The following is a 27,831-nucleotide window of genomic DNA, read 5'->3' on the forward strand; positions in this document are numbered from 1 at the left end:
AATACCAATGCTGTGTTCTTGCCCTCTTTAGCGACACTCTGAACGTTCTCGGGTCCGACCACCGTCCTTTCACCACCAAACAGAAAGCCATGGGCAAGGATGATTTCACCAAGATTCCCCATGGTGTCCCGGGAGTTCAGGATCGCATGAGCGTCATTTGGGAAAAAGGCGTGGTATGCGTGTTCCCATCCCTAGGGAATGTTTAGAAGTCTGTTCTATTAGTTGATGTCCTCTTCTACGATTCCAGATCGGGGGCAAGATAGACGAGAATCGCTTCGTTGCCGTTACGAGCTCCAACGCCGCCAAGATTTACAACCTCTACCCCAAAAAAGGCAGGATCATCCCGGGAGCAGACGCAGACGTGGTGGTCTGGGATCCCGAGGGGTCCAAGTATAAAACCTGAGCCGCCTCCCGTCATTGAGCAGCTTTTACAGTCATACCATACCAAAGCTCTCAGACTGAATGTTCGCATTCATGTGTGTTACAGAATCATTTCGGTGGAAAACCAGCTGCAGGGTGGTGACATGAACCTTTACGAAGGTCTTCGTTGTCATGGCGTGCCCTTGGTCACCATCAGCCAAGGGCGGCTGGTCTACGAGAACGGCATGTTCACATGTGCCGAGGGCTCCGGGAACTATTGCCCTCTAAGGACTTTCCCAGACTATCTTTACAAGAAGATGGTTCAGAGGGAAAAGGTACCACAGAGAAAAGTTGTCCTTTGCTCAGATCTTGGAAGTCAGACACTGTAAACCATGGTTTTAAACTTTCAGCTCATGGTCCAATTCCGGCCCACTGTTGTGAGGCCAACAAAAGTAAATCATGTGCATTGACTTTGTTTCTTTCTCAAATAAAATTAAACTATAATTTCTTTATTGAATGCAGTGGTACCTCTACATACGAAGTTAATTCGTTCCAGGATCTTGGTTGTAAGTCGAAATGGTCGTATGTCGAGCAGGATTTTCTCAGAACAATACATTAGAATTACGGCTGTCAAACGATTAAAATTTTTAATCGAGTTAATCACGGCTTAAAAATTAATTAATCGTAATTAATCGCAATTCAAACCATCTGTAAAATATGCCATATTTTTCTGTAAATTATTGTTGGAATGGAAAGATAAGACAAGACGGATATATACATTCAACATACTGTACATAAGTACTGTATTTGTTAATTTTAACAATAAATCCACAAGATGGCATTAACATTATTAACATTCTTTCTGTGAAAGGGATCCACGACTTGTAATTATATATATATATATATATATATATATATATATATATGTATATGTATATGTATATATATGTATATTAAGGGTGTCAAACGATTAAAATTTTTAATCGAGTTAATTACAGCTTAAAAATTAATTAATCGTAATTAATCGCAATTCAAACCATCTATAAAATATGCCATATTTTTATGTAAATTATTGTTGGAATGGAACGATAAGACACAAGATGGACATATAGTTCAACATACGGTACATAAGTACTGTATTTCTTTTTATAACAATAAATCAACAAGATGGCATTAACATTATCAACATTCTGTTAAAGCGATCCATGGATAGAAAGACTTTTAGTTCTTAAAAGGTAAATTTTAGTACAAGTTATAGAAATTTTATATTAAAACCCCTCCTAATGTTTTCTAGAAGCCTAGTAACCAGTTACTCTTCCAGTTGTTTCATTATTTGCTAGATATGGTATTTGGTAACACTTTATTTGACAGTGGCGCCATAAGACTGTCATAAGACCATCATAATTATGACACTGCCATGAACATTAATGAATGCTTATGATAGATGTCATTTTGTGTCATCTGGCAAATTATCTCACTTTTGAATGGATGTGAAAGATCCGAGCTGGACATAAATGGAGTTAGTGACATTTCTTTGATTGAATTTTTTTATTTTATTTCATTTAAGTCAATTTTTTTGTTGTTGTTTTTTTTGATTGAAACAACTTTTTTGATTGACGTATTGTAGTTTTGCGTTTGGACCACCTTTTGGTGGAGGTGTTTTTATTATTCAATCAAAAAATAAGTTGCGAAAAAAAAATTTCAATCAAAGAAAAATGGGTTCCAAATACATTTTTTTGAGTTTCAAATTTATTTTTGCATTCAAACACATTTTTTTTTTTGGATTGAAGCAACTTTTTTTGCTTGAGTAATAAAGGCACAAATCTACCTCCATAATTCCATAGACAAGCAGAAAAACACGCAGTAATAGGAGGAATGTACGTAGTGGTAACATGTAAACACGATCAGCTGACGGACAATATGGCGGCACAAGTTAGGGGGCGATGTTGTGACGTCACGTGAATGAGGTCTATAGCTGCGCATACTTCAGTAGGCAGCCAATGTTTTACGAGATGTCAGAAAATTCTGAGATACTCACATTTGTCTGGCTAATAGTACTGGCTTTTAAAAAAATGTCTGACAAGTGACAACGGCTCTTTTGCCTATACTCTCTGGAAATATGGCTATTATTTGCATTTTCCTCCACTATTACATAATTTGCTAGATGACACTTAATGACATCTGTCATAAACATTCATTATTGCCCTTGATAGTGTCATGCCATAATTATGATGGTCGTGTGGCAGTGTTATGATGCCGCTGTTAAATAAAGTGTTGCCTATTAACCCAAATGAATCAACACATAAGCCGCACTGGACTGTAAGCCGCAGGATTCAAAACGAGGGGGATAAAGAAGCCTGTTATAGTAGGGATATTACGGTATTTATTATATTTAGAAAGAGGAAAAAAATAAAATCGACTTTACCTTGACCTCTATGCAGCAGATAATATGTAGGCCATTTGATTCACTCAGGGCTAACAGCTATCAGTGCAGGCATGGTAGCTTTGTTGTAGCCCACTGTGGCTATCCGTTCACTTTAAATCTATCAAAGCTACGGCTAGCCTTAAGCTGTTTTTTTTTTTAATGGCATCAAATATTGAACAAAGACTTACTTTTTCTTTTTTTAGTATTTAAAAATGTAATTAAATATAAATTAGGAAGAAATAAGAAAATAGTTGCCATTAACAGGCTCAAAAAAAGTTTGGACAACAATGTCTCTAATTAAATTGACTTATCAACTTTCAAAATAATTGTCGATTGCTTTCATAATTGGTTGGGAGATGTAACGGTCCCCTAGAGGAACCCATAACTACGATGTGGCCAGCGATACAGATAAAGTTTGAAACACCTGTCGTGAAGTTTTAGAAACTTGAATTTGTGTGCCTGTCGACCCTACCAGTGCCAGACAGCGAAGCGCGTGGAGCGAGAACCGTACACGGGGGACGTGGTGGCCGTGGCAAATGGTGGAAAAAGGGACGCCATATCTTCGGACCTGGACACCCCGACACGCCCCTGCACCCGTCACGGCGGCATGAGGGACCTTCAAGAATCCAGCTTCAGTTTGTCCGGTGCGGGTTGACACCAAACTTAAGTCATTGAATACCGACCCATAGACTTCATAATATATTGACCTGACGCGGGGCTCAGGGCCGATCCGTAGGGGGCCTATTTTCAAAAACCTCAAGTTCAAGTATTTTAAAAACCAAAGCTGCTACCGACCTAAAACCAAAACAGGCACCGACCTTAGCCATATTTGAGTCTCCATGAGCAGCGGCATTAAAAAATTTGTCATTCCCTTATAAAATCCCGATTATTTTTATATAAGTATAACAAAACTTAAAATGGCTACAAAATTCTCAAATTTTACACTAGATACACAAAAATCACCAAATGTAGAGATAATCACCTATATGTTCAGGATCAATAGCAATATTTAACATCATATAAGTTTTTGCATAAAATAGCAACTTAATTTTTTTTCAAGAGATAATAAATCACTCAATTTTTACATCAGAAACATGCAGAATCAATTATAAATAATTTATGAATAGATTATTATTAAATTCCATATGCAATCACAACTTATAGAATAGAATAGCCCTTTTATTGTCATTATACAGTTGTATAGTTAGTTATATAGTTGTTGTGAATGAGGCTAGCGGCCGCCTGATGTAAACTTTTCTGGTGAAAATTATTGTGAATAATTAAATCCCCGAATTCTTCATAGATATGGATGTAAAACAGTCTTGATTCTTGGTTAAAAGCAAAGAAATCGTGCAGTTAAGAGTTTATTTTACATAAATATGTCGAATTACAATGCTACTCTGTTAGCGAATGAGGCAAGCGGCCGCCTGACGTTAACAGAGCTTTTCTGGCAAAAATGATTGTGAATAAATGCTTAAATCCCTGAATTCTTTATAGATATGGACGTAAAATAGTTTCGATTCTAGGTTAAAAGCAAAGAAACCGTGCCGTTAGCATTTATTTTGCATAAATATGTCGAAGTACAATGCTACTCCTTTAGCGAATGAGGCTAGCGGCCGCCTGATGTAAACAGGGCTTTTCTGGCGAAAATTCTTGTGATTAAATACTTAAATCCCTGAATTCTTTATAGATATGGACGTAAAACAGTCTCGATTCTAGGTTAAAAGCAAAATAACTGTGCAGTTAGCGTTTATTTTACATAAATATGTCGAAGTACAATTTAGCGAATGAGGCTAGCGGCCGCCTGATGCAAACAGAGCTTTTCTGGTGAAAATTCATGTGAATAAATGCTTAAATCCCTGAATTCTTTATAGATATGGACGTAAAACAGTCTCGATTCTTGGTTAAAAGCAAAGAAACCGTGCAATTAGCGTTTATTTTACGTAAATATGTCGAAGTACAATGCTACTCTGTTAGCGAATGAGGCTAGCGGCCGCCTGATGTAAACAGAGATTTTCTGGTGAAAATTCTTGTGAATAAATGCTTAAATACCTGAATTCTTTATAGATATGGACGTAAAACAGTCTCGATTCTTGGTTAAAAGCAAAGAAACCGTGCATTTAGCGTTTATTTTACGTATATATGTCGAAGTACAATGCTACTCTGTTAGTGAATGAGACTAGCGGCCTCCTGGCGTAAACAGAGCTTTTCTGGTGAAAATTAATGTGAATAAATGCTTAAATCCCTGAATTCTTCATAGATATGGACGTAAAATAGTCTCAATTCTTGGTTAAAAGCAAAAAAACGTGCATTTAGCGTTTATTTTACTTAAATATGTAAAAATGCAATGCTACTGTTAGCGTCTGAGGCCAGCGGCTACCTGACGTAAACAGAGCTTTTCAAGTGAATATTCTTGTGAATAAATGCTTAAATCCCCGAATTCTTCATAGACACGGACAGACAGTCTCGATTCTTGATCAAAAGCAAAAAAAAACGTGTAGTTAGCGTTTATTTTACGTAAATATGGCGAACTATGATGCCAATGCAGTAGCGGCTGATTTCTCCCGTTGATTTTGTTCCACAACGTTTAAAAATGCATGCATGGTACGAATAATAATAATTACCTTGAATCATCGAACAAATCACTCCTGAGACAATCCTTCCTGTTTGTATGCGGTATTTCGTACTTCTTCAAAAATCCAAGCTTAAATCCGGCTTGGACATGAGCGTTTGCTGTCTTCGAATGACTATTACTAAATGAAACTTAGCCCCCTATGGTAAGGCGTGACGCAAAGAATGACGAAGTGTCAGGTCAGTAGAGTTTTGAAGTCTATGGCTGACCGCTGACAAATCTGACAAAACGCATTTCTCAGGTGCCCAGATCGACGACAAGATTCCCAAGAGATCCTCGGCCAGGATCCTCGCACCACCCGGCGGGAGGTCCAGCGGGATCTTCTAGAGGCTGAGAATACCCGACTGAAAGAATGAAGTGTCCGTCCCTACGAGATAAGGTTTTGTGGGTTCAAGATGTCATGTTTTCCATCTTTGGTCTTCCTTTTTTGTTAAAACATTGTCTGCCATTGACGGCAACAGACATCCAATCCATTTGAACTGGTAAGAGTTCAAATGGATTGGATGTCTACTAGTGACAAAATAATTTAAATTCACAGCAGAGGGACGAAAAAAGCCATGTGATTGATGGTCTATCGTCAGTGGCACTGAAAAAGGGAAGGAAGCTCAATTTCTTAGGACTTTAAAACACTGAAGCCTGTTTGCCCATTTTCATCCAACGTGCAGCCAAATTTCATCCAAACCAAAAATAATTTGTGAGTGTTACCTCACTTTAAAAAACAATGTTTGCACTTGCGTGGCGACTAATAAAAACGCCTTTGGATATCATTTTTTAATTTTATTTTTGACTTTGAATTGTGAACCACAGTGAATGACAGCAAGTGCAAGGTACTGTACACGTATCACTGTGATTGAAGGAAAATGTGGTGCAATTTTATACTTATTTTATTTATTTATATGGCAATCTATGCTCATACTTTAACCCAGTGTTAATGCTGTTTACTGTAGAATTCATTTAGTATGCAGTGATACATTGACTTACAGGCGATTCAACTTACGAGGGATTGACGTTTTTTTTTTTTTAAACCACTTTATTACCTCCTCAAGAATGAATAAATGGATTATCAAACTTGTAGGATATGCCTGTAATATAAAACGGAAGAAGTGACTATGTTCTGGGGTCTTGAGGTCAAAGGTCACAGAGGTCAGGAAAGGAATATCGTGATAACTAGGCTGATCCGTTATCAAGTTAACTCATATTTGCAGGGTAGGTGATCCGATGAGAAAAGGTCAAAGGTCACAGAGGTCAGGAAAAACGGCAATGCTTTGAATTTGGCTGCTTGGGCAGAAGTCTGCTCTCTCAGGGTACTCCTCTAGTTTCAGAGATCATTTGCTGCCAACCCGCCAAGCTAAAATGTAACGGACGTCTAGCGCCCTCAATGGCAGCCAAATGAAAGCCCGAAAAGGGTTGAGTCAAGGTACCACTGAATGTGCATCCGATCACGCATCAAAATTAAGCTTTATACCACTTAGGTTGTAAAAAGCTTAAAAACATTGTCACTACCACATGGAAATAAGTAAAAATGATTAAATTTGCCCACTAAAATGAAACCCCACCATTCCGAGAGAAACAGGGAGTAGTCTTAATTCTTTGATTTAGAGGGACAGCTTCTCTTCAAGGAAACACTAAGCACCAACAGTGGTCTGCATTTCATGAAAATGCACAAAGTCTCACCTAAAATGCCTTTTTGCTCACGCTCGTATTGTTTTGTACCGTCTGAAATGTTCCCGACTGCACACCTCTTGATGTACAAACCCAATTCCAGTAAAGTTGAGACGTTGTGTCAAACAGAATACAATGATTTGCAAATCATGTACAAGCTATATTCAATTGAATACACTACAAAAACAAAATATTTCATGTTAAAACTGGTAAAATTTGTTCTTTTTAGCAAATAATCATTAACTTATAATTTCATGGCTGCAACATGTTCAAAAACAGCTGGGGCAGGGTCATGTTTACCACTGTGTCACATCACCTTTTAGCAATATTCAATAAATGTTTGGGAACTGATAAAGGTGTATCGGTACATGTATTTGTATTGAACCGTTTCGGTACGTGGTGCTTGGTTCGGAACGGAGGCGTGCCGAACGAGTTTCTGACGTAATGTAACCCTTACTTTTCGAGGCTGTGAGTCGATCGGGTTAGTTTCTTTGTGTAGATTATATTTACTCCGTCTTCTCTACTATAATGAGGACCAACACAGTAGGACAGCATAACCCAGAAAAGTCAACAGCGCGACAACGTGGCCGCCGCGAGAACACAGTGAAACGCAGGCGTTAAAGTCCGCATGTTAGGCTACGTTCATACTACAGGTCTTAATGCACGAATCCGATTTTTTGTCATATCCGTTTTTTTGGCGTGCCCGTTCACACTGCCTTTATCCATTGAGACCGTTCAAGTATTACGCATGCGCACTAATTCGCAGTCCGACACGCGCTAAGCAAGAAGACCCGCATGCGCAGAAGCATCAAAACAAATGACAGACGTCATCCGTCATTCCAGGGATATCATATTTTGCTTTTCAAAAGGTGGACACAAATAACAGACATAAATAATCCCCGTTTAGGCTTATATTCAAAGTTTATATGGATCGATAGCATGCACGCACTGTCCGTGCACGTCACACACACATACGGGCAGTTTGTCCCGACTCTCGGCCGTGGAGGCAATGTTGAAATATTGCTCACTTGGAACAGAGAGAAAACTGAGCATTCTCAGGCTTATCCTCAACCCATTTTTATTTTTTATGACTGCTGTCAAGCTCAGCTCTTCCTCAAAAGCCGTGTTCACTGCAAGCTAGGCGCTAATAACGCACAGGTGCATCGCTACGGTAACGACTCTCTCGCTATTTGATGACGTAATTGCTGCATTAAATCCGATTTGCGGGACTGGACAGTACAGACCGCCGCGACAGTCTGGGAAAATGTGGCCCAGATCGGATTTAGACCACATACGAAAGTGACCCAGATCGGATTTGAAATGGTCCCGTTCTATGCGACTTGTCACGTTCAGACCGTCAAGTTAATGCCTCACTCGAGTCGGAAAAACACGAAAAAATCGGATTCGTGCATTAAGACCTGTAGTATGAACGTAGCCTTAGATGCGTCCCAGAAGCGGCTCAACACGACGCACGCGAAAAGAACGGCAGAGTTTATTATTTGACGCGAGACGCGACCCTCCTGCGTCAATACTACTACCGGTAGCTAGGATCGGGCAGACCGGAAGTCACTCGTGTAAAAATACGGTGGATCCGGTCGATTTTCAAACTAATATGCAATCGTAACCCACTATTTGAGTCCATCAGATCTCTTGAGTGGTAGATCGGGGCACAGTTGACTTGTCTTTGTTGATTTACTGCTGTCTTCTCTGCTATCACAATAACTAACACGGTCCCGTGTTCAATATAAAACCCTCCTACCACAACAAAACAAGTAGGAAGTAATATTGACATAGGAACTAAAGTTATACAACATAAAATATACAATATAAATGAATACTACATCACATTTGAAAAATATACACACATAATAAAATAAATAATAGCCCATTTAAATAAATTGAAATGAGCTAAAACACCTGTAATTAAATAATAAGAATAATACACAGATCCTGCTTACACAAATTTATTCATTTCTGTGTGGCGCTTTAACTTGAGAAAATCCACCAATAAAGCTTTTGAAAACCGTTCATAAGAAAAAAAAAAGATTCATTGAGGCATTTCATTTGTAAAATACATGTTAAAATCTTTGTCATTAGGATTGCTTTTCTCTTTTGCACAGGACTTCTTTTTTCTGCTTTCTTTCAAAAAGAAAGCTGACCAATACACGGGATCTGAAAGGCAAATTGTTGTTGGATTATTATCTTTAAATACCCGCTACTTTTTTTTAGCAGAATTCTAGCTTTGTGTAGGCTAATGTTCCTATTGTTGAAAGCACAAAGGTGTGTAATAAACAACTGGCACATTTATATTTTGCATTTTGTTTTCTTACTGTACCGAAAATGAACCGAATCGTGACCTCAAGACCGAGGTACGTACCGCACCGAGATTTTTGTGTACCGTTACACCCCTAGGAACTGAGGACCCTAAGTGTTCAAGCTTTATAGGTGGAATTCTTTCCCATTCTTGCTAGGTGCACAGCTTCAGCTGTTCAACAGTCCGGGGTCTCTGTTGTCATATTTTACGCTGCAAAATGCGCCACACATTTTCAGCGGGAGAAAGGTATGTACGGCCGGCAGGTCAATCTTGTACAAGCACTCTTCAACTTCTACCAACTTCATTGGAATTGGGTTTATATCATACTGTATATGACTGTGAAACATCTGCAAAATAATAAGCAGGGAGGTTCAATGCTGCCACTCCTTCAAGGGGGTTGTCAAACTGTAATGCACTGATACATTTTTTTTTTGTACTACCTTCTTACTTTTAGAATGATTGTCATCGTAATCGTAGTCTTTTTTTCTGTAGCACACAGGATTTCCATATTATTCCTTTATAATTTATTTTCAGTAATGTTTTTTTTAGCTTAGACTTTAAGGTTTGCTAAATGCACAACAAACACTGGTGCTGAAGATTGTGCTCACTTTATATGTTTTGTTCCTTCCCTTCTCGCAGTGTCTGTCACATCATTCCAGTCCAAATAAATGACAATGGAAGTCTTGCTTGGAATTCAGTCTCTATTAACAAACATGCTTTCTTTCATGTTAAATACAGTTGCACAAAGTACTAAAGTGTGACAATCACATTTCTTAAACCTCTCATAATGGAGACATTTTGACAAATTCAAACCCAAGAATGTTGATGAACTCTGGAAGGCATGCAAGACTGCTTTCTTTGATGTTCCTGATGACTTCATCAATAAATTGTATGAATCCTTGCCGAAGCCCATGGAAGTCATACAAAATATTAAATTTGGATCTCACAGCACCACTACTTAATTCGCTTATGTTATGAAACATATTTTTGTATTTGAAGTACATTTTTTGTTCAATTTTCACACTACTTTCTGTAGGCGACAAAACTTTTGTCTAGCCAAAATTTGACCTTTATGTCTTCATTAAATCATATAAATCTTTTTTCAGTGAAACAAATATATTTTTGTACATTCAACATCATTTGGGAGGGTCTTAGCTTTCATATGAGCCATTTCTGAAACCAATTGAATAATTAAAAGTCAGGTTATTAGCAATTGTTTCTACAAAATGGATAAGCGACAAGACTTTTGTCAGGGGCTCGTTAGAAAATGGAAAAGGCTAAATATGACTGATAATCTGCCTCGGACTGGGGCTCCATATAAAATCTCTTTTTGAGGGGCATCACTCATGATGAGAAAAATCAGCCTAGAACTACACGGCAGGAGCTGGTCAATGACTTGAAGAGAGCTGGATGCACAGTCTCAGTGTCAGTAGAACACCACCGTGCAATGGTTTAAAATCATGCATTGCTCAGAAGGTTCCTCTGTTGAAGACAGTACATGTGAAGGCCCCAGGGACCATCTGAATGATGCAGAGGGGTAATGGGAGAAAGTCATGTGGTCAGATGAGACCAAACTAGAACTTTTTGGTGCAAACGTCACTTGTTGTGTGTGGAGGAAAAAGAAGGATGAGTACAATCCCAAGAACACCATCCCCACTGTGAAGTGTGGGGGCGGAAACCTCATTTTGGGCTGCTTTTCGGCATAGGGGACAGGACGACTGTACTGTAGACTAATACATTTCTGTTCAAAGGTGGTTATGTGGCCCAGTCCACGATTTGTTACTAAAATACAGTACTAATATTTTGTGTAATTTAATTATTTAAAACTGATCTTACAGTCGTAAATCTATTACTGTAATGCGTCCATGAAAACATTTGATGTTTTCACGTCAATAAGGCGCTATAAATAAGCGCTCCCGTCAGGGGGGACATTTCACGCGGGGCAGCTATTTTTCGGCGCACACTGGCCCGTTGTGAATCACGTTTCATTTTACAATCGTGACAACGGTGACGCTCAGCTGACCAAATGTCGGTTTATATTCGGGCCGGTGCCGATTTTGGGGACTCGACTCCTCATTGTGATATAAACTGGAGTATGATTGGAAATTTTGTGGTCTCAGGACGAGCTCTGACGCATGGGTCGGGACTGGACGGGAGGAAACATCGGTTTGGGCATCAAATATGGATCTGGCGACTGGATCGACCAAAGCTTTTCCAAATAACGGCTTTTATGCAACTCATCCAATGAGTTTACAGCGTCTGAAAGCGCCGGGGCTTTCATAATTTGCAAGTGAATCCACCTATAGAAACTACGATCATTGACAATACGGACACACAATGACGGACAATATGGCGGCACAATACAGCGATCACGTGATTGTGTGACGTTGGTGATTGGGGTCTATTATTGGAGCCACCTAGCATCGCGTTTGCTTGGCGTCACAACTTTTTTGCTTTCTCCCCACTCCTGCTCTGCTCTGTCATCTCGGTGAGTCCGTCTCCCTCAGACTTTTATCGAGTCATTCAACCAATATAGCAACGCATAGTAACGCACGCCTTTCCATCCTCAGTTATGGTAACGGTGTTGCCAAGATGAGAAAAGTAATTAATTAGATTACTCACTACTGAAACGCCGTTATATTGTCTTCCCATACGTTGTAAGGATAGAATTGACCCGACCATTATTAAGTGATTTACAGTACTTTAATTATGTTTAGACTTACATTGCCCCCTTTTCACTTGTTGCATGTGCCAGTCCATTTTTTTCCCTCATTTGATTGGCTGATGCCTTAACCCCTACCCCTTTCACACATACAAAGACGTATTCACAGCCCAACAAAAATGCAACCTCCTCCGCCCCCTTTGAAGACGAGGGATATTAGAAGTTTTTTTTCTGCCTATAGCAGCCACTGTAAGTAATGTAAAAAGACGTCAATGTTGTGGAGGTGGGGAACACACCACAAATTTTTAGAGACGTGCGAAATTTCCGATTCTTAGATTATTCGCGATTCGGCCGTGGAAGATTCGAGAACAATTCACAAACTTTTACGTTCCGATTATTGAATTACACCAGGTAAAGCGGAAGTAAAACACAGTCAGCGTGGTCTTTGGGACGCAATGAGGAACGGACCGAGAGTAAGTATCATGTATAACTCATGCCGCTAGCTAAAAAAACAATCATACCTGACTGCGGCCGACAGCCGCTACAAACAACGCCCGGTTGCTAGTTGCTACAAACAAACGGTTGCAGTAGATATCATATATATGTAGAGCTAGATGCAAAATGACAGCAACAGAGATGCGAAATGACGGACTTGCCGGCGTTAGTAAACAGCCGCCATCTTAAAGCAGTAGACTTCTCTAGAAGGCTCTGTTGTAGCTAATCTAATTAACTTTTTATCTAAAATACTCCTAAATCGGCAAAATCTTGTCTTGAATCTATCTTTAAATGATGAAAAAGTTTTAAAACTTTGACATGTCAAAAGTAGACAGAAGGGAAATTATGGAATAACGGGAGCAATTTTAACAACTGTAACGGTTGATTCACAACAATAAATTAATTGAATGTAGTTTAATGCTGCTGATACAGAATGGGGACTGGAGTATTTTATTTACTGTTATTTTTGTATATTTGTTTACTGTTATATGTTAACTTGATACTGAAATAGTAGTTTGGTTGAGCCTGAGAGGATTTTTGAACAATTTTGGAACTAATGTACGAAACATTAAAAATAAAGGAGGGGGGTGCGTAAATAATCGTTTTATAATCGAATCGGAGCCTCTGAATCGTAAATCGTAATCGAATCGTTAGGTGCCCAAAGATTCCCAGCTCTACTAATTTTGCTACTGATAGTCCGACCTGCATTAGAGTTAACATAACATTAATCTGTGTGAATTTCTCGAACTCGAGGAGGAAGCTGCGTTGAAATATCCTCCTGTATGTTTTCTACTGTTAATGTTAATTAAACTAAGAAATGTGAACTAAGGATTACCACCTTATAAATAGCTTATTGATGGAGAACAAGTTTGTATTTCTTTTGTATGTTCATATAATTTGTGTTCAAATTTTGCTATTTAAATTTGATAATAAAATCCAGGCATCTATTCTGGAAGGTTTCAAAATGTTTCTTTAGTTTTTGAAAACAAAGGTTTGAATCGAACGGTATATCACCTGAACCAAAACGCATGAAAATTAGTATGAGTTAATACAGATTTATTTTGCATTGATCATTTAGCCTATTAATTTATTAGGTTCATAATGTCGAGAAATGTAACCCCGAGTGCGTTCACCCAGTCTGTTTGGTCTTATAAATTTCCCTACCCCAGCAAAAAGCGTACATGCAGGTTATGCTGTTATATCGTCCCTACCAATGTTTTGACCAAAGCTACTCCATTGAAGGAGTATGTGCTGTGACAACCAACCCCGTTCTCTCCTACTTTATAACATACTGACGTACCGTACATAATTGTAATCATTCATCAGTCCTTCTTTTATTTGAATAGAATTGACGTGTTTGTCTTGTGAGGAGGAGATAATTAAAAAAAAAACAAAAAAAAAAGCACACGGTCCATCATGTGTCTCCGGCATGAAGCGGCCAAAGTCCTATTTTTAATCATGAAGGCCTGTAAAGCAGCGTGGATCGGCGGCGCATGCGCGATGACACCGGGCGGAGCGAGTAGACAGTCGCGGAGAGGAGCGGGGAGCAGAGCAGAGGGCGGCCGGAAAAGAAGTCAGGCAACCAGGCAGGCAAGCGCAGTGCACCGCGCAAGGTCTCCGAGAGCTTCACGACGAGAACAACGACAACCGGAGCACAGTGAGTAAGGACCACGGAATCCAACCCGAATATTCTTCAAATGGTGTTTTGGTCTTTTATATTTATTTAATGTATTCATTTAATGATAATTGTTAGCGTGAGGCGATCGACAGTGCGGAGGTATTTGAGGAGGCCTTGCGTAAAGCGGCCGTTCTGCCCTTTCTGCGGATGCTGCGAGACAAAAACATTCCCCCGTTTATTGTTCTCAGCCCCGGCTCGGAATAATAAGCAGACCTCCGCCCTTTTTTTGTTGTCGTCTGCCCGGCCTTCGGCGTTTCACACCCCGGATGTTGGTGCAGTGATCCCCGGCTACGAGGCCCTGCCAGCGGCTGCTCGAGGGAGGACAGACGCCCTCTCTCAGTCAGCAGTCAGCACCATAATCGATATCTAGAAAAGAACAGAAAAAAAAAATCTCACTCATCTCAACTATAACTGAAAGGGAGCCACACGGAAGAAATGCAGCTGATAACATGTTCATACTTTTACTGCATTTTCATACTTCCAGTAGCATTTTAACAATGAATTTCCCTTCCTCAAAGTTTAGTCTAGCTGTCATTATTGTTTCAATGGGTTTCACCTGGACAAGTTAGTTACCAACTGCCAAAGGCTGTATATTGTATTTACGTATATCATAATATTGTATGTGGTTTATTAAACAGGTAGTCCCCGGGTTACGCTGGCAACGTAAATTTCCGCGTAAATCGGAATTAGCCTTTTAAGTACCCCCAAAAACATGTATTATACATCATTGTATTGTCCTCGCCAAGATTTTGGAGCTAAGTCCTAGGTAGACAGCAAGCTAAGCTCTGAAATGACGATGTCAGATGTCCGTGTGGTTTTCGGGCTGCAGGTATCGGTTATTTTGGTAGTCGATTAATCGATGAACTAGTTAGCTCGAATAATCGAGTAGTCAGATAATGAACATGAAAAATTAGAATACATGCGCTGAGCCTCAAACGGTATTAAAAATAAATAAATGAGGATATATGTACAACAATAAAACAATTGGTTAACTTACAAAGCAAAAGTCCGCTAGCTTAAATGCGATAAAATGCTAACGTTTTTCCCCCAATGCTCTTAACAAATGGTTCAGACTCATATTCCCACAAAAAACAGCTAAATATACATATAAATGGGGTTGTTCTAATCATGTTTTTTGCTCCCGATCCGATTGTTTTAGTTTGAGTATCTGCCGATCCCGATATTTCCCGATCCGATTGCTCTTTTTTTGCTCCAGATTCAATTCCAATCATTCCCGATAATTTTTCCCGATCATAGACATTTTGGCAATGCATTAAGAAAAAAATGAATACAACGCGGACGAATATATACATTCAACATACAGTACATAAGTGCTGTATTTGTTTATTATGACAATAAATCCTCAAGATGGCATTTACATTATTAACATTCTTTCTGTGAGAGGGATTCACGGATAGAAGGACTTGTAATTCTTAAAGGATAAATGTGACTTTGTATATTATGACTAAATGTTGCCATCTAGTGTATTTGTTGAGCTATCAGTAAATGATACTGCAGCCATTTAACTTCTGCCCAAATGCATGATGGGAAGTGCAACCATGACTGTGCGTAGGGCTACCAATTGATATATCGTAGAACATAGGGTGTTAAGAAAAAGGATCAACTACTACCTTTCTTCCCCACATTCCCACATTATATTTAATTGCTGAGAGAGGTCTTGAAAGGCTTTAGCCACATAAAAAATGGCTCCAAAGGCTGTCAAAATTCTCTCTACTTATTATACGCTGCCTTTTAGCGCTAGCTATAGGTAAAACGGCGTCTTTATAGATTGAACGCAACAATGCGTGAGTGGGTCGTGCAGCGCATGCGTTAATTACTTAACGTGATTAATTTAAAAAAATCAATTACAGCCGTTAACGCTCCTTTAAGCCAAAACTACTCTGGATGAGTGTAAGACATTTTGTCTGTAACGTTAAATACAATTAGAAAACGATTTAAATAAAAAAGATATATATATATTTAAAAAAGGCATGTCCGATATTTTTTTGCCGATTCCGATACTTTGAAAATGACGTGATCGGACCCGATCGATCAGGATGCCGATCGATTGGGACATCTTTACATATAAACTAAATTACGAATGCATTAAAAAACAATAGCCCAAACAAAAACTTAGTTCACGTTGGTCTTGACGGGGAGCAGTTGGATTCAGCCATGTGAAATGAGACAGACCAGAGGGCAATGTATCAACCCTAATCAATAAATTAAATGTAAACACTTTCAAAATAAACCATTACAACGCCACTTTGATTAAAGAAATCCTCGAAGCAACAAAAGTTAATTCGAATATTTTTTTTTCCAATCGATCGGGGTGTAACGGTACACAAAAATCTCGGTTCAGTAGGTACCTCGGTTTTGAGCTCACGGTTCGGTTCATTTTCGGTACAGTAAGAAAACAAAATGCAAAATATAAATTTGCTCGTTGTTTATTACACACCTTTTTGCTTTCAACAATAGGAACATTAGCCTATACAAAGCTAGAATTCTGCTCAAAAAGTAGCGGGTATTTAAAGATAATCCAACTACAATTTGCCTTTCAGACCCCGCGTATTGGTCAGCTTTCTTTCTGAAAGGAAGAAGAAAAAAGGAAGTCCTGTGCTAAAGAGAAAAACAATCCCAATGACAAAGATTTTAACATGTATTTAACAAATAAAATGCCTCAATTAATCATTTTTTTCCCTTATGAACGGTTTTCAAAAGCTTTATTGGTGGATTTTCTCAAGTTAAAGCGCGGTAAGTCAACAAAGACAAGTCAACTGTGCCCCGATCTACCACTCAAAGAGATCTGATGGACTCAAAAAGTGGGTTACGATTGCATACTAGTTTGAAAATCGACCGGATCCACCGTATTTTTCCACGAGTGACTTCCGGTCTGCCCGATCCTAGCTACCGGTAGTAGTATTGACGCAGTAGGGTCGCGTCTTGCGTCAAATAAAAAACTCTGCCGTTCTTTTCTCGTGCGTCGCGTTGAGCCGCTTCTGGGACGCATCTAACAAGCGGCCGCACTGCCACTGGTGTGCATTGGCTGATTGACTTTAACGCCCGCGTTTCACTGTGTTCTCGCGGCGGCCACGTTGTCGCGCCATTGATGTTTCTGGGTTATACTGTCCTACCGTGTTGGTCCTCATTATAGTAGAGAAGACAGAGTAAATATAATCTACACAAAGAAACTGTAACCCGATCGACTCACAGCCTCGAATAGTAAGGGTTACATTACGTCAGAAACTCGTTCGGTACGCCAGCGTTCCGAACCGAGCACCACGTACCGAAACGGTTCAATACAAATACATGTACCGTTACACCCTTACTAACCGGATACTCGAGTTAATCGATTAATCGTTGCAGCACTCTGTGGTTTGCTGACTTTATTCAACTGCTCATGACATCAACACTTGCAGTAGGAAACAAATAAAAATGAAATTAAATCAGTTTCATCTTCAATAACAGCGTTTTAAATTTGCATTTATATCTAGCAGCCGATACAGCAATAACAATCCACACAAACAGTTAGCATGTTAGCGTCCCCACATCATCAAAAACAATTACATCAACTCACCCCAAGCGTTCGACGACAATTGAAAACGCACAATAAACAGTACAAAATGTGTTATTTAATTTACAGGTGTTGCATCTGTGGAAGCTTCACTAGCAATATACATGCGCGCAGGCTTGCAGCTCTTTCCCCTTCTTCATATGAGCAAATGGCTCTTCTTCGTGTGTGTGGGTGCACTCGTCTTCTTGTGCGCAAGTACGTTCTTCTTGGTGTGTACATGCGTTCATCTTCGTTTGCGCAAATACGTTCTTCTTTACGTATACGTGCGCTCTTACTCGCGTGTGGAAGTACTAAATGCTCTACACTTCCTGCGCCAAAATAAAAGCATCCATTACAAAACAAAAATCAACAATTATTTAAAAACAAACAAAGAAATAGTGGAGACTCCGCCGTCGTAAAGTTTAAATCACATAAGTCGGGTACGTCGTAACCCATTGACTACCTGTATGTACAAACCTGTATACGGGACAGACTTAGGCCATGTCTGCCCAAAGTAAGGTATTTGGCAAAAAAAAAAAAAAAAAAGAACTTTTTCTACGCTTTGGCTTATCATGTAGGGCTGCAACTAACGATTATTTTCATAATTAATTAATCGGACAATTAATTAAACAATGAATCGGATAAATGTCAATTCTTTTAAATAACTTCACAATTTACCTTGAAGTGGTTTTCGACATGGTGTAAGTAGCAATTGAAGACAAAATTGATGACTATTTCCTTCAACTGAATGGATTATCAAATTCGTTGGCATCTAGACATGTGCCGATTACCGGTTTCAAGGTATACCGTGGTATGAAAACGTCAATGTTTCAGAACCGCAAACATTTTCCGTCATACCGTCCCGACGGTATTAGCTATTTTTTATGTCCCAAAAATGCAGGGACAAATCCCTCGCTTGCAGCTGCAAGGTTCAACCCTGCCTTACTGGTTGTTGCTCAGTGTCAATGAGTCAGCTGTGCTACACGATGGCTGGAGGAGGTGAAACTCCTCAACTTTTTCCTTCATCAAAGATAACGAAATCGCTGGTATGGGAAAACTTCGGCTACAGAAAAATTACAAACCAACCAACCGGCAAAACATGTTTGCGGAGGGTGGCTGCCGAGGAGGCAATACCTCCAATATGATTTCGCATTTATACAAAATTAAAGGCTAGGAAACACTGTCATAAACGTTTCCCACCAGCTACAAGAGTTAACTCCAGTGTGTTTAGTGTGTCTAGCGGTGGTAAAACGTGGTGTTTTTTTTCTCTCTGGCTGACAGTCTTTGTTGAGAAAGAGTGTGTGTATAATGTAAACATGGTACGACGATAATTCAATTATTTTTGTCCTGTTGGTAATAATGTTGAGCTGTAGCTGTGGGTTTACGCTCACCTATATGACTGCATTTATTTTAATTTTGTTTAGAATATTTTGTCAATTATTTATTTATTTTATTAACTTATCATTTTACGTATGTTCCAATTTGGTGTTCATGTTCAATGGAAAAAAAGTTGTTGTTTTTAAAAAAACAGATATCTCAAAGTAACACATTCTAGAGCTGTAATTGCAATACTGTGAAACATGAAATTTTTTCGTAAGGTTATCATACCGTCGGACAATTTCCAAATTGCCAACAGTATCGCTTTTGCATGATATCTTCCTATGTTAACTTCCTGCGACAGCTATCAGAATGTTCTCCTACTGACAGTGTTTACTTCTGCTTTTTCTGGCTGTGTTGCAAAGTTCTTTAGTCTAAATCATATATTTTTATTTTGGAAATATGATTATATGTTGTAGGGGTGTGACAAAATATCGAAATGGTGATATATCCTGATGCTTTGTATCCCAAAAGGTTATCAATATGCTCCTGCCAAGAATCGAGATATCGTTTTAAAAAGGTGTCAATGTCTAAAAAAAATAAGAAAATAAAAAGGAACAAACAAGTTGCTACCAAAATCTTCCACCATAATAGTGTCTTAGTTAACTCTAAGGCTGCATTGATGGTGTACGACACCCAATCCTTTTAGACAGGTCACTTGCGGTTCATTTTAGGGCATTTATAGGTCATTTCCTGTTGCGTTTGAGTCACTGCCTATTCATTTGGGTGATACCCAGGTCACTTCCTGTTCTGTAACTCAAACTCAACAGGAAGTGACCCATAAAATACCCCAAAATCAACAGGAAGTAACTGAAGAAAAACAGGTAAATGACCTTAAATGGCCCAAAATTACCTCATTGCCTGGAATTGGCTGCCACTGACGGCCATAGACGTTCAGTCCGTTCGAAGTGGGAGGGATGGAAGCGAATTCCTTCATTTGCTGCCACCCTCCCATTTCAAATGGATTGGACATCTACTAGTGATAAACTCATTCCAATTCACAGCAGAAGCCTGTTTGTCTGTTTATTAGTTGTTGGTCCGGAAATCATTGTAGGATATTCTACAAATGTATCGATAATCGTTGTATCGCCATATCGTCAGATGATCGTTATCGTGAGCTTTGTATCGCAAATCGTATCGTTTCGTGAGGTACCAAGAGGTTCCCACTCCTAATATGTTTTATTTTACAATCAAAAATAAATAAAAATATGAATACCCAATGTATTTCACCTGATTCCTATCCTTTGAAAAAGACAAAATCAGGCCCGTTTTCTAATAAAGTGGTCGGCTCAAGGACATCCAAAGTTTTCAGTATTCGCTTGTAGCAAGGGAGGCCAAACTAAAGGATCACTGTGGGTGCAGGTTGTCATTCCAATCGATCAAGAGAACACCTTTTCACCAATCTGGTGTTATACAAGTGTAACCAGTTGATTGCTGTCCGGTGCTACTGGATTCAGCAGAAACCTTCTTAGCTAAAATGTCTGTGCTGGATCCGTGGGAACAACAGCGGGCATATATACTGCAGTTTTCAGTATTCATCTATCGTTTTCACTTAATTGCTGACGAGACAGTTGCAGTAGGGTTATTTCATACAATTACTGCACTGTTTGCATTCACATCTCTTTATACTGTGCTGTTTTTATTAATGCATATAGTGCTTAGTCATGCTCAAATGCTTGACTAGATTATTTTTTAAAACAAGACATGTAGCTGTTTGTTGCCTTGAATCCTGCTTTTTGCTATCATTCGCATTAATATTTGAATATACAGTAACAATTAATGTATAAAATGTATCTTTCTATTACTTTACTGTTTCATTGTTGGACATGAACACGCTCCCAGATGTGTGATCTCATGCCCGCGCACTCGGTGTTTATGTGTGAGCTGAGAGGATTATGCTCACAAACGCTCCGTGCCATACACGTGTGGATTAATGTCGAAGCTAAAGACTCCTCACAGGCACGATGGTTAATACAGCCAAGAATCACAACACTCTTCCCAAACGACAAATTTGTGCTAGTTGTATTAAGTTCATTTTGTCTACACTTATAGATTACTTGAATTTCTCTTTTATCACAGACATACGTTTTGAGCTGTTTTATTTACCTGATATGCTTTGGCGTGTACTTCCGCCTTCATCAGAATTTGTGTGTTTTTTTTCAGGTTGGGGATGGCAGTGAATGTGTATGCTACGTCCGTGTCTATTGACAATCTCAGCCGCCATGACATGCTGGCGTGGGTCAACGATTCCTTGCACCTCACCTACACCAAGATTGAACAACTGTGTTCAGGTAACACCAGGACTTACAGTGAGGCAAATAAGTATTTAGTCAACCACTAATTGTGCAAGTTCTCGCACTTGAAAATATTAGAGAGGCCTGTAATTGTCAACATGGGTAAACCTCAACCACGTCACACAGAATGTGGGAAAAAAAAAACAGAAAATCACATTTTTTTTTATTTTAAAAGAATTTATTTGCAAATCGTGGTGGAAAATAAGTATTTGGTCAATACCAAAAGTTCATCTCAATACTTTGTTATGTACCCTTTGTTGGCAATAACGGAGGCCAAACTTTTTTCTGTAACTCTTCACAATCTTTTCACACACTGTTGCTGGTATTTTGGCCCATTCCTCCATGCAGATCTCCTCTAGAGCAGTGATTTTTTTTGGGGGGGGGGGGGGGGGGGCTGTTGTTGGGCAACACAGACTTTCAACTCCCTCCACAGATTTTCTATGGGGTTGAGATCTGGAGACTGGCTAGGCCACTCCAGGACCTTGAAATACTTCTTACGAAGTCACTCCTTTGTTGCCCTGGCTGTGTGTTTGAGATCATTGTCATGGTGGACCCAGCCACGTCTCATCTTCAATCCCCTTGCTGATGGAAGGAGATTTTCACTCAAAATTTCTCGATACATGGCCCCATTCATTCTTTCCTTTCACAGATCAGTCGTCCTGGTCCCTTTGCAGAAAAACAGCCCCAAAGCATGATGTTTCCACCCCCATGCTTCACAGTGGGTATGGTGTTCTTCGCATGTAATTCAGTATTCTTTCTCCTCCAACACGAGAACCTGTGTTTCTACCAAAAAGTTCTATTTTGGTTTCATCTGACCATAACACATTCTCCCAGTCCTCTTCTGGATCATCCAAATGCTCTCTCGTGAACCGCAGATGGGCCTGGACGTGTACTAGCTTCAGCAGGGGGACACGTCTGGCAGTGCAGGATTTGAGTCCGTGGCGGCGCATTGTGTTTTTACGGCTGGGTTGAAACAAAAGCCGTTGCGCGACGTCTGTAAATGGGGGTCTTCAGGGTAAAACGGACAAATTAAAAATAATTTGGGGACTAAATGCGCCATGAATCTGCTATGGCAGCATATAGACATACAGTATTGTTCTATCAAACACAACAGTTCTTTTGGCTTACAATACAGCAGTTTATTTTAAAGAGGGGTGCAAGAGCAGAAACTGCTTTTTTCAGTCTTGTCTGTGTTCTCCACCATATGTTAGTATGTGCGCATTTTGATGGCACATGAGACTCCAGTTTTTTCACAGATGTTTATTGGTCATCAACACGCCGTAGAATTAAAGTTCAGAAGTACAAAATAAGGAAACACATCTATATTAAAATTGTAAAACGTTAGCGTTGCTACATTGATGCGAACGGAAAAAAGTCGATGTACTAACCACTTTAGCTTGTTATAAAACATTGGCAGTCTTCTCCAAAACGCAAACTTGCGGTCAAAAGGTGACACTTCCAACATGAACATACGCTGGTTAACAGTATTTGCAAACAAAAAATGATAAAAAATGTATTACTGACACCACATGCATGACGAAAAGAGAAGTGCAATTTTTTTCACAGAAAAGTTTGATCAAATTCGTTGGCAACTAATTTATTAATCGATTATTTGTTGCAGCCTTATTAACAAAGTAGTTTATTACTGTTTGTCTTATTTTGCAGGGGCGGCGTACTGCCAGTTCATGGATATGTTGTTCCCGGGTTGCATCCTCCTAAAGAAGGTGAAATTTCAAGCCAAGCTGGAGCATGAATTTATACATAATTTCAAAGTTCTTCAAGCAGCCTTCAAAAGGATGAGTGTGGACAAGGTCCGAATGGCTTCTTCTTACGATGTTCACCACGGTCCACTTTTTTGTTTTCCTTTTGTTGCTCAACGTCTCTCTTTTGTGCTCTCACAGATCATTCCGGTGGAAAAGCTGGTAAAGGGAAAGTTCCAGGACAATTTTGAGTTTGTCCAGTGGTTTAAGAAGTTCTTCGACGCCAACTACGACGGGAAGGAGTATGACCCCATGCTAGCCAGGCAGGGGCAAGACGTGGCCCCTGCTCCTAACCCAGGTGATCACTTTAGCCACAAACCAAAGAGAACTCCAGGTAACCAGAATACGTTTTTGGGCCATTGTTGCACGGCCTTTGCTGAGCTTTGGCTGGCTCGAAAGCACCTGGCAAGCGGCAGAATCGTACGATAAATGGCCGTTTTTTTGCTAAGCCCTTAATTTAGTAGTAGAAATGTATGTTTTCCAAAACAGCGACTTCAAATTTGCCGAATTTCAGAACTTTTGAAAGTGTATTATCAGTGAATAACCATCAAGAGTGTGTTTGAAGCAGCTGCAGTTGTTCTACTAACCAAACTTTAAAGTTCCCTGACTTGAATGCTTTTTATGCTGGCAAATTTGCATAGTTTGACTTGTTTTGTGATTTTATTTGCTTTTTTAAATCATTGGCTGCCATTAATGAAAATAGACGTACATTTGAACTGGGACTGCTGGCAGTAAATAATCATGTTTTAGTGCCATTGATGGCGATAGACCTCTCATGATGTCGGTGGCAGCCAATGAGTTAATGAGCGTTATAGAAAAAATGACTTGGCTGATTTTCACCAAGCACAGTCCAAAGATTAGACAGTAACATTTGGGCTTGGCTTTGTTGAACTTTTCTACAATCAGCCCTTTTTTCAGGGAATTTGGTGACAAAATGCTTTTTTTTTTATGCACTGAGTTCAGTTCAAGTCGGCAACGATGACTTTACTAAACAGGGTGTAAGGGTCGAACGTGGTTTTGTTGAACTTTTCTAAAAAAAAAAAAAAAAAAAAAGAAAATTTAATGGAATTTGGTTAAAAAATAACACGTATTGAGTTTAGTTACAGTAGGCAAGGCCGATTTTTACTGAACTTGGTGTAAAGGTCCTTCTCGTGAATGATCGCTCACTGCCAAACCTTCAAGTCCAAATGGATTGAATGTCTATCACTGTCAATGGTAGACAATGAATTAATTTATGTCTGGTCTTGTTGTATTGTATGCACTGTATTTTTTGGACTATAAGTCACACATTTTTTTCCATAGTTTGGCTGAGCCTGTGACGAAGGTGAAACTTGTACTAGTATATTTTGTTTCACTCTTACAGGCGCAAGATTACTATGTTGTGTTATTTAGGCTATAGTTTAGAGGTGGAACAATTAATCGACAACTACCGTAATTTCCCGAATATAACGCGCACCCCAAATTTACTTGTAAAATCTAGGGGAAATTATTCTACCCGTGTAAAACGCTCACCCTAATTTTAGCACCAATAAATAGAAGAATACAAGAAAACAGAGCTCCTGTACAGATACAGAAATGTCACTTTACTGACTGGTCGTGTAACACAGCACAAGCATAGTACATTGGTAGTTCAAAACATTACCGTAAACTGACAATATGTATGGTAATAATTAGGGCTGTCAAACGATTAAAATTTTTAATCGAGTTAATTACAGCTTAAAAATTATATTATTCGTAATTAATCGCAATTCAAACCATCTATAAAATATGCCATATTTTTCTGTAAATTATTGTTGGAATAGAAAGATAAGACACAAGATGGATATATACGTTCAACATATGGTACATAAGTACTGTATTTGTTTATTATAACAATAAATCAACAAGATGGGATTAACATTATTAACATTCTGTTAAAGCGATCCATGGATAGAAAGACTTGTAGTTCTTAAAAGATAAATGTTTGTACAAGTTATAGAAATTTTATAATAAAACACCTCTTAATGTTTTCGTTTTTAATAAAATTTGCAAAATTTTAATTAAAAAAATAAACTAGTAGTATGTCAAAAATTACACAATGCTCATGGGTGCTGAAGCCCATAAAATCAGTCGCACCCAAGCGCCAGCAGAGGGCGACAAAACTCCAAAAAACACAAGTAACACGTGGAAATTGCACTGTACTGTCATTTTAATCTGTTTTAGCAGGGCATGTCCGTTAATTGCGTCAAATATTTTAACGTGATTAATTTAAAAAATTAATTACCGCCCGTTAATGCGACAATTTTGACAGCCCTAGTAAAAATATGATCTGATAACTTCTTGAACTTACCAGAATCCAGGAGAAAACAAAACAGATGTGACTTTTCTTTTAAAGGCTGCTGTATAACTTGCTCGTTTCATCATGATGAATAAATGTTTCCTCCATGGATTGATACAGTAAAATGAAAGTGAGAACATAAGTTGGAAATCCGAGAGAGCTCATCGCTGTCGACACGACAGTAACAATAGGAACTACTTATTTGGGTTTGACTTTCCCGAGGGACAGATATAGTTGACGGACACAGGAAATCTGTGTTGTTACGATTGTTATGGTCCCAGTTGCGGAGCTGCAATAAACGTTGAGTCAAATGAGTTCAAGAAACTAAATTCTGTGCTTTATGAAGAGTGAATAAAATTCAATAAAACAGAATTTAACACAGACGAAATCATTCGGCCGATCAGAGTGAAGTATTACCTAAACAAAATGGTGACGTCACGTACCGTAATTGTCGGCAACAGATTGTCGCATACGTTTCTTCAACACAACATGGCCGTGTCAATTAAAAAAAAAAAAAAAAAAATGTTTTTTATATACATGTAATATATATAGTATATTTCTGTCTCCATCCATGTATCTGTTTATAATGCGCACCGTGATTTTACAAGTTGATTTTGGGGAAAACACGTGTGCGTTATATTCGGGAAATTACGGTAATCGATTAGCAAATTAATTGACAACTCTTTTGATAACTGATGGATCGTTAAGGATCTTCTTCAGCTTAAACTTGTCTGAATTTTTGAAATCATAACATATATATATATATCTAACATCTGAGTTTTAAATATCAGATTTTTTCATTATATTTTTTGTTAAGTCAAAGTAGGACGTGAACAAAAATCAGCTTTTATTTTGGAAAGTAACAATTCACATTTACGCCAATTTTTGGACATCTTACTTTCTAAACTAGCTTCTTAACTCATTCACTCCCAGCCATTTTCACCGGAGCAAGGCTCTTCGCTCCTTTCTGTTTTACTGGATTTTGACTGATTTTGCAAGGCCCACGGAAAATTCTTTTCTATTGCTATATAAACATGGAACCCACCAAAAGAAAAACTAGACTCTCTTCTTTCAGCAGAAAAAAAGTTAGTTCATATCTTTTTCCATTCTTTAGAAATCAGCATTAGAAAATAGCTTAGTTTAAGCAGTTTTCCATTTTTTGATGAAAAAACTGAGAAATTGAGCTTTTTGTGAAAGCATACATTTGAAATGTAACTTTGACTTTAAAACAGCTATTTTTTGCTTTAGTTGCATCCCAAACATCTGAATAATGTTTTTTCTTTTACAAAATAAGATAAACAACAAGACAAATAGAGCTTTTGATAGCAAAGTATCAATTTATTTACACATAACTGACTGAAAGATGTTGCTGTTCTGGCCGCGACAGCCGGTTAAAACTTCTCCCTCATCGCCGCCTGTCTCATAAAGATGAATTTTTTTTTGTGTCTGCGGGCTCTGCTCGCGAGCAGCACGAACTCAAAGGCATCGTCCAATGCACTAGTGGTCCCGGGCGTTCTGCTCGGTCGTCCAGCGCCTCGCATCCCGGGCGTCCTACCGGTTGTTCTGCACGGCCGTCCGCCGCCTGGCATCCATTCGGTCATCTTCCGCCGGCACCCCAGCCATACGGCTTGGCCGTTCGTTGCCGTCGAATCGGGTTGCGGCTCTTACCAAATGCGCTACTGTCCTCCAGAGGCCAGTTTTATTGCTTTAAAATGGATTTTCAGATTTGTGCTTTGGAGCTAAATTGAATCAGAACCCAGAGATTTCTTTTTTGAAAAAATAAACATAAAAGATGTATAAATACGTCTCTGAGACACTGAAACAATTAAAAATATAACTTATTTATACGTTTTTGGGAGCAAATGAGTTAATAAGGCTGAAACAACTACCGTAATCGATTGAATCGATTAATAATCTAGTTGTCAACGAATTTGATAATCGATACAGTTGAAGGAAATAGTCATCCATCTTTTCTTCGTTGTAGGGCTGCAGCTTTCGAATATTTTAGTAATCGAGTTTTCTACTGAAAATTCCATCGATTAATAAGTAATCAGATAAGTAATCGGATAAAACACTTTTTGAGGTAGAGAGCAATTATAAATATACTTGAGAAAACAAGACAATTCACCTAACATTGAACCGTTTTTAGACAATGTCTTTTAGATGTACATTGTTGAAAACAGACAACAATTGTATCTCAAATATGACTAGAAAACTAAAACAACAAATTCACTGCTTTCACTCAAGAAACTTAAGATTTTTTTTTTTTTAATAAGATCTTATTTCTTACCTAAAAATGTCA

The 27,831-nt window shown here is 38.8% G+C and overlaps 2 protein-coding genes across 5 annotated transcripts in view; both read left to right on the forward strand.

The window, feature by feature from the left end:
* LOC130931441 (dihydropyrimidinase-related protein 5-like) overlaps positions 1-10,066 on the forward strand; it is a 36,871-nt gene extending 26,805 nt beyond the window's left edge. For both annotated transcript variants that reach the window (XM_057860246.1, XM_057860245.1), the window contains 5 exons: positions 32-173; positions 248-390; positions 488-695; positions 3,261-3,429; positions 5,659-10,066. In XM_057860246.1, the coding sequence (XP_057716229.1) occupies positions 32-173; positions 248-390; positions 488-695; positions 3,261-3,429; positions 5,659-5,744 (748 nt within the window). In that variant the 3' untranslated portion in view covers positions 5,745-10,066. The remainder of the gene's footprint in view (positions 1-31; positions 174-247; positions 391-487; positions 696-3,260; positions 3,430-5,658) is intronic.
* A 3,978-nt stretch (positions 10,067-14,044) lies between these two features.
* The window catches only part of LOC130931079 (microtubule-associated protein RP/EB family member 3-like), a 29,526-nt gene continuing 15,739 nt past the window's right edge, over positions 14,045-27,831 (forward strand). Inside the window, exons 1-4 of one of the 3 annotated variants that reach the window (XM_057859566.1) lie at positions 14,045-14,207; positions 21,322-21,449; positions 23,118-23,263; positions 23,354-23,546. In XM_057859566.1, coding sequence (XP_057715549.1) covers positions 21,329-21,449; positions 23,118-23,263; positions 23,354-23,546 — 460 coding nt within the window. In that variant the 5' untranslated portion in view covers positions 14,045-14,207; positions 21,322-21,328. Of the gene's footprint in view, positions 14,212-21,321; positions 21,450-23,117; positions 23,264-23,353; positions 23,547-27,831 lie in introns of all 3 variants that reach the window. The other 2 variants (XM_057859564.1, XM_057859565.1) reach the window with 2 other exon arrangements.

The sequence above is a fragment of the Corythoichthys intestinalis genome, chromosome 15 (assembly GCF_030265065.1).
Source record: "Corythoichthys intestinalis isolate RoL2023-P3 chromosome 15, ASM3026506v1, whole genome shotgun sequence".
Classification (NCBI taxonomy): Eukaryota; Metazoa; Chordata; class Actinopteri; order Syngnathiformes; family Syngnathidae; genus Corythoichthys; species Corythoichthys intestinalis.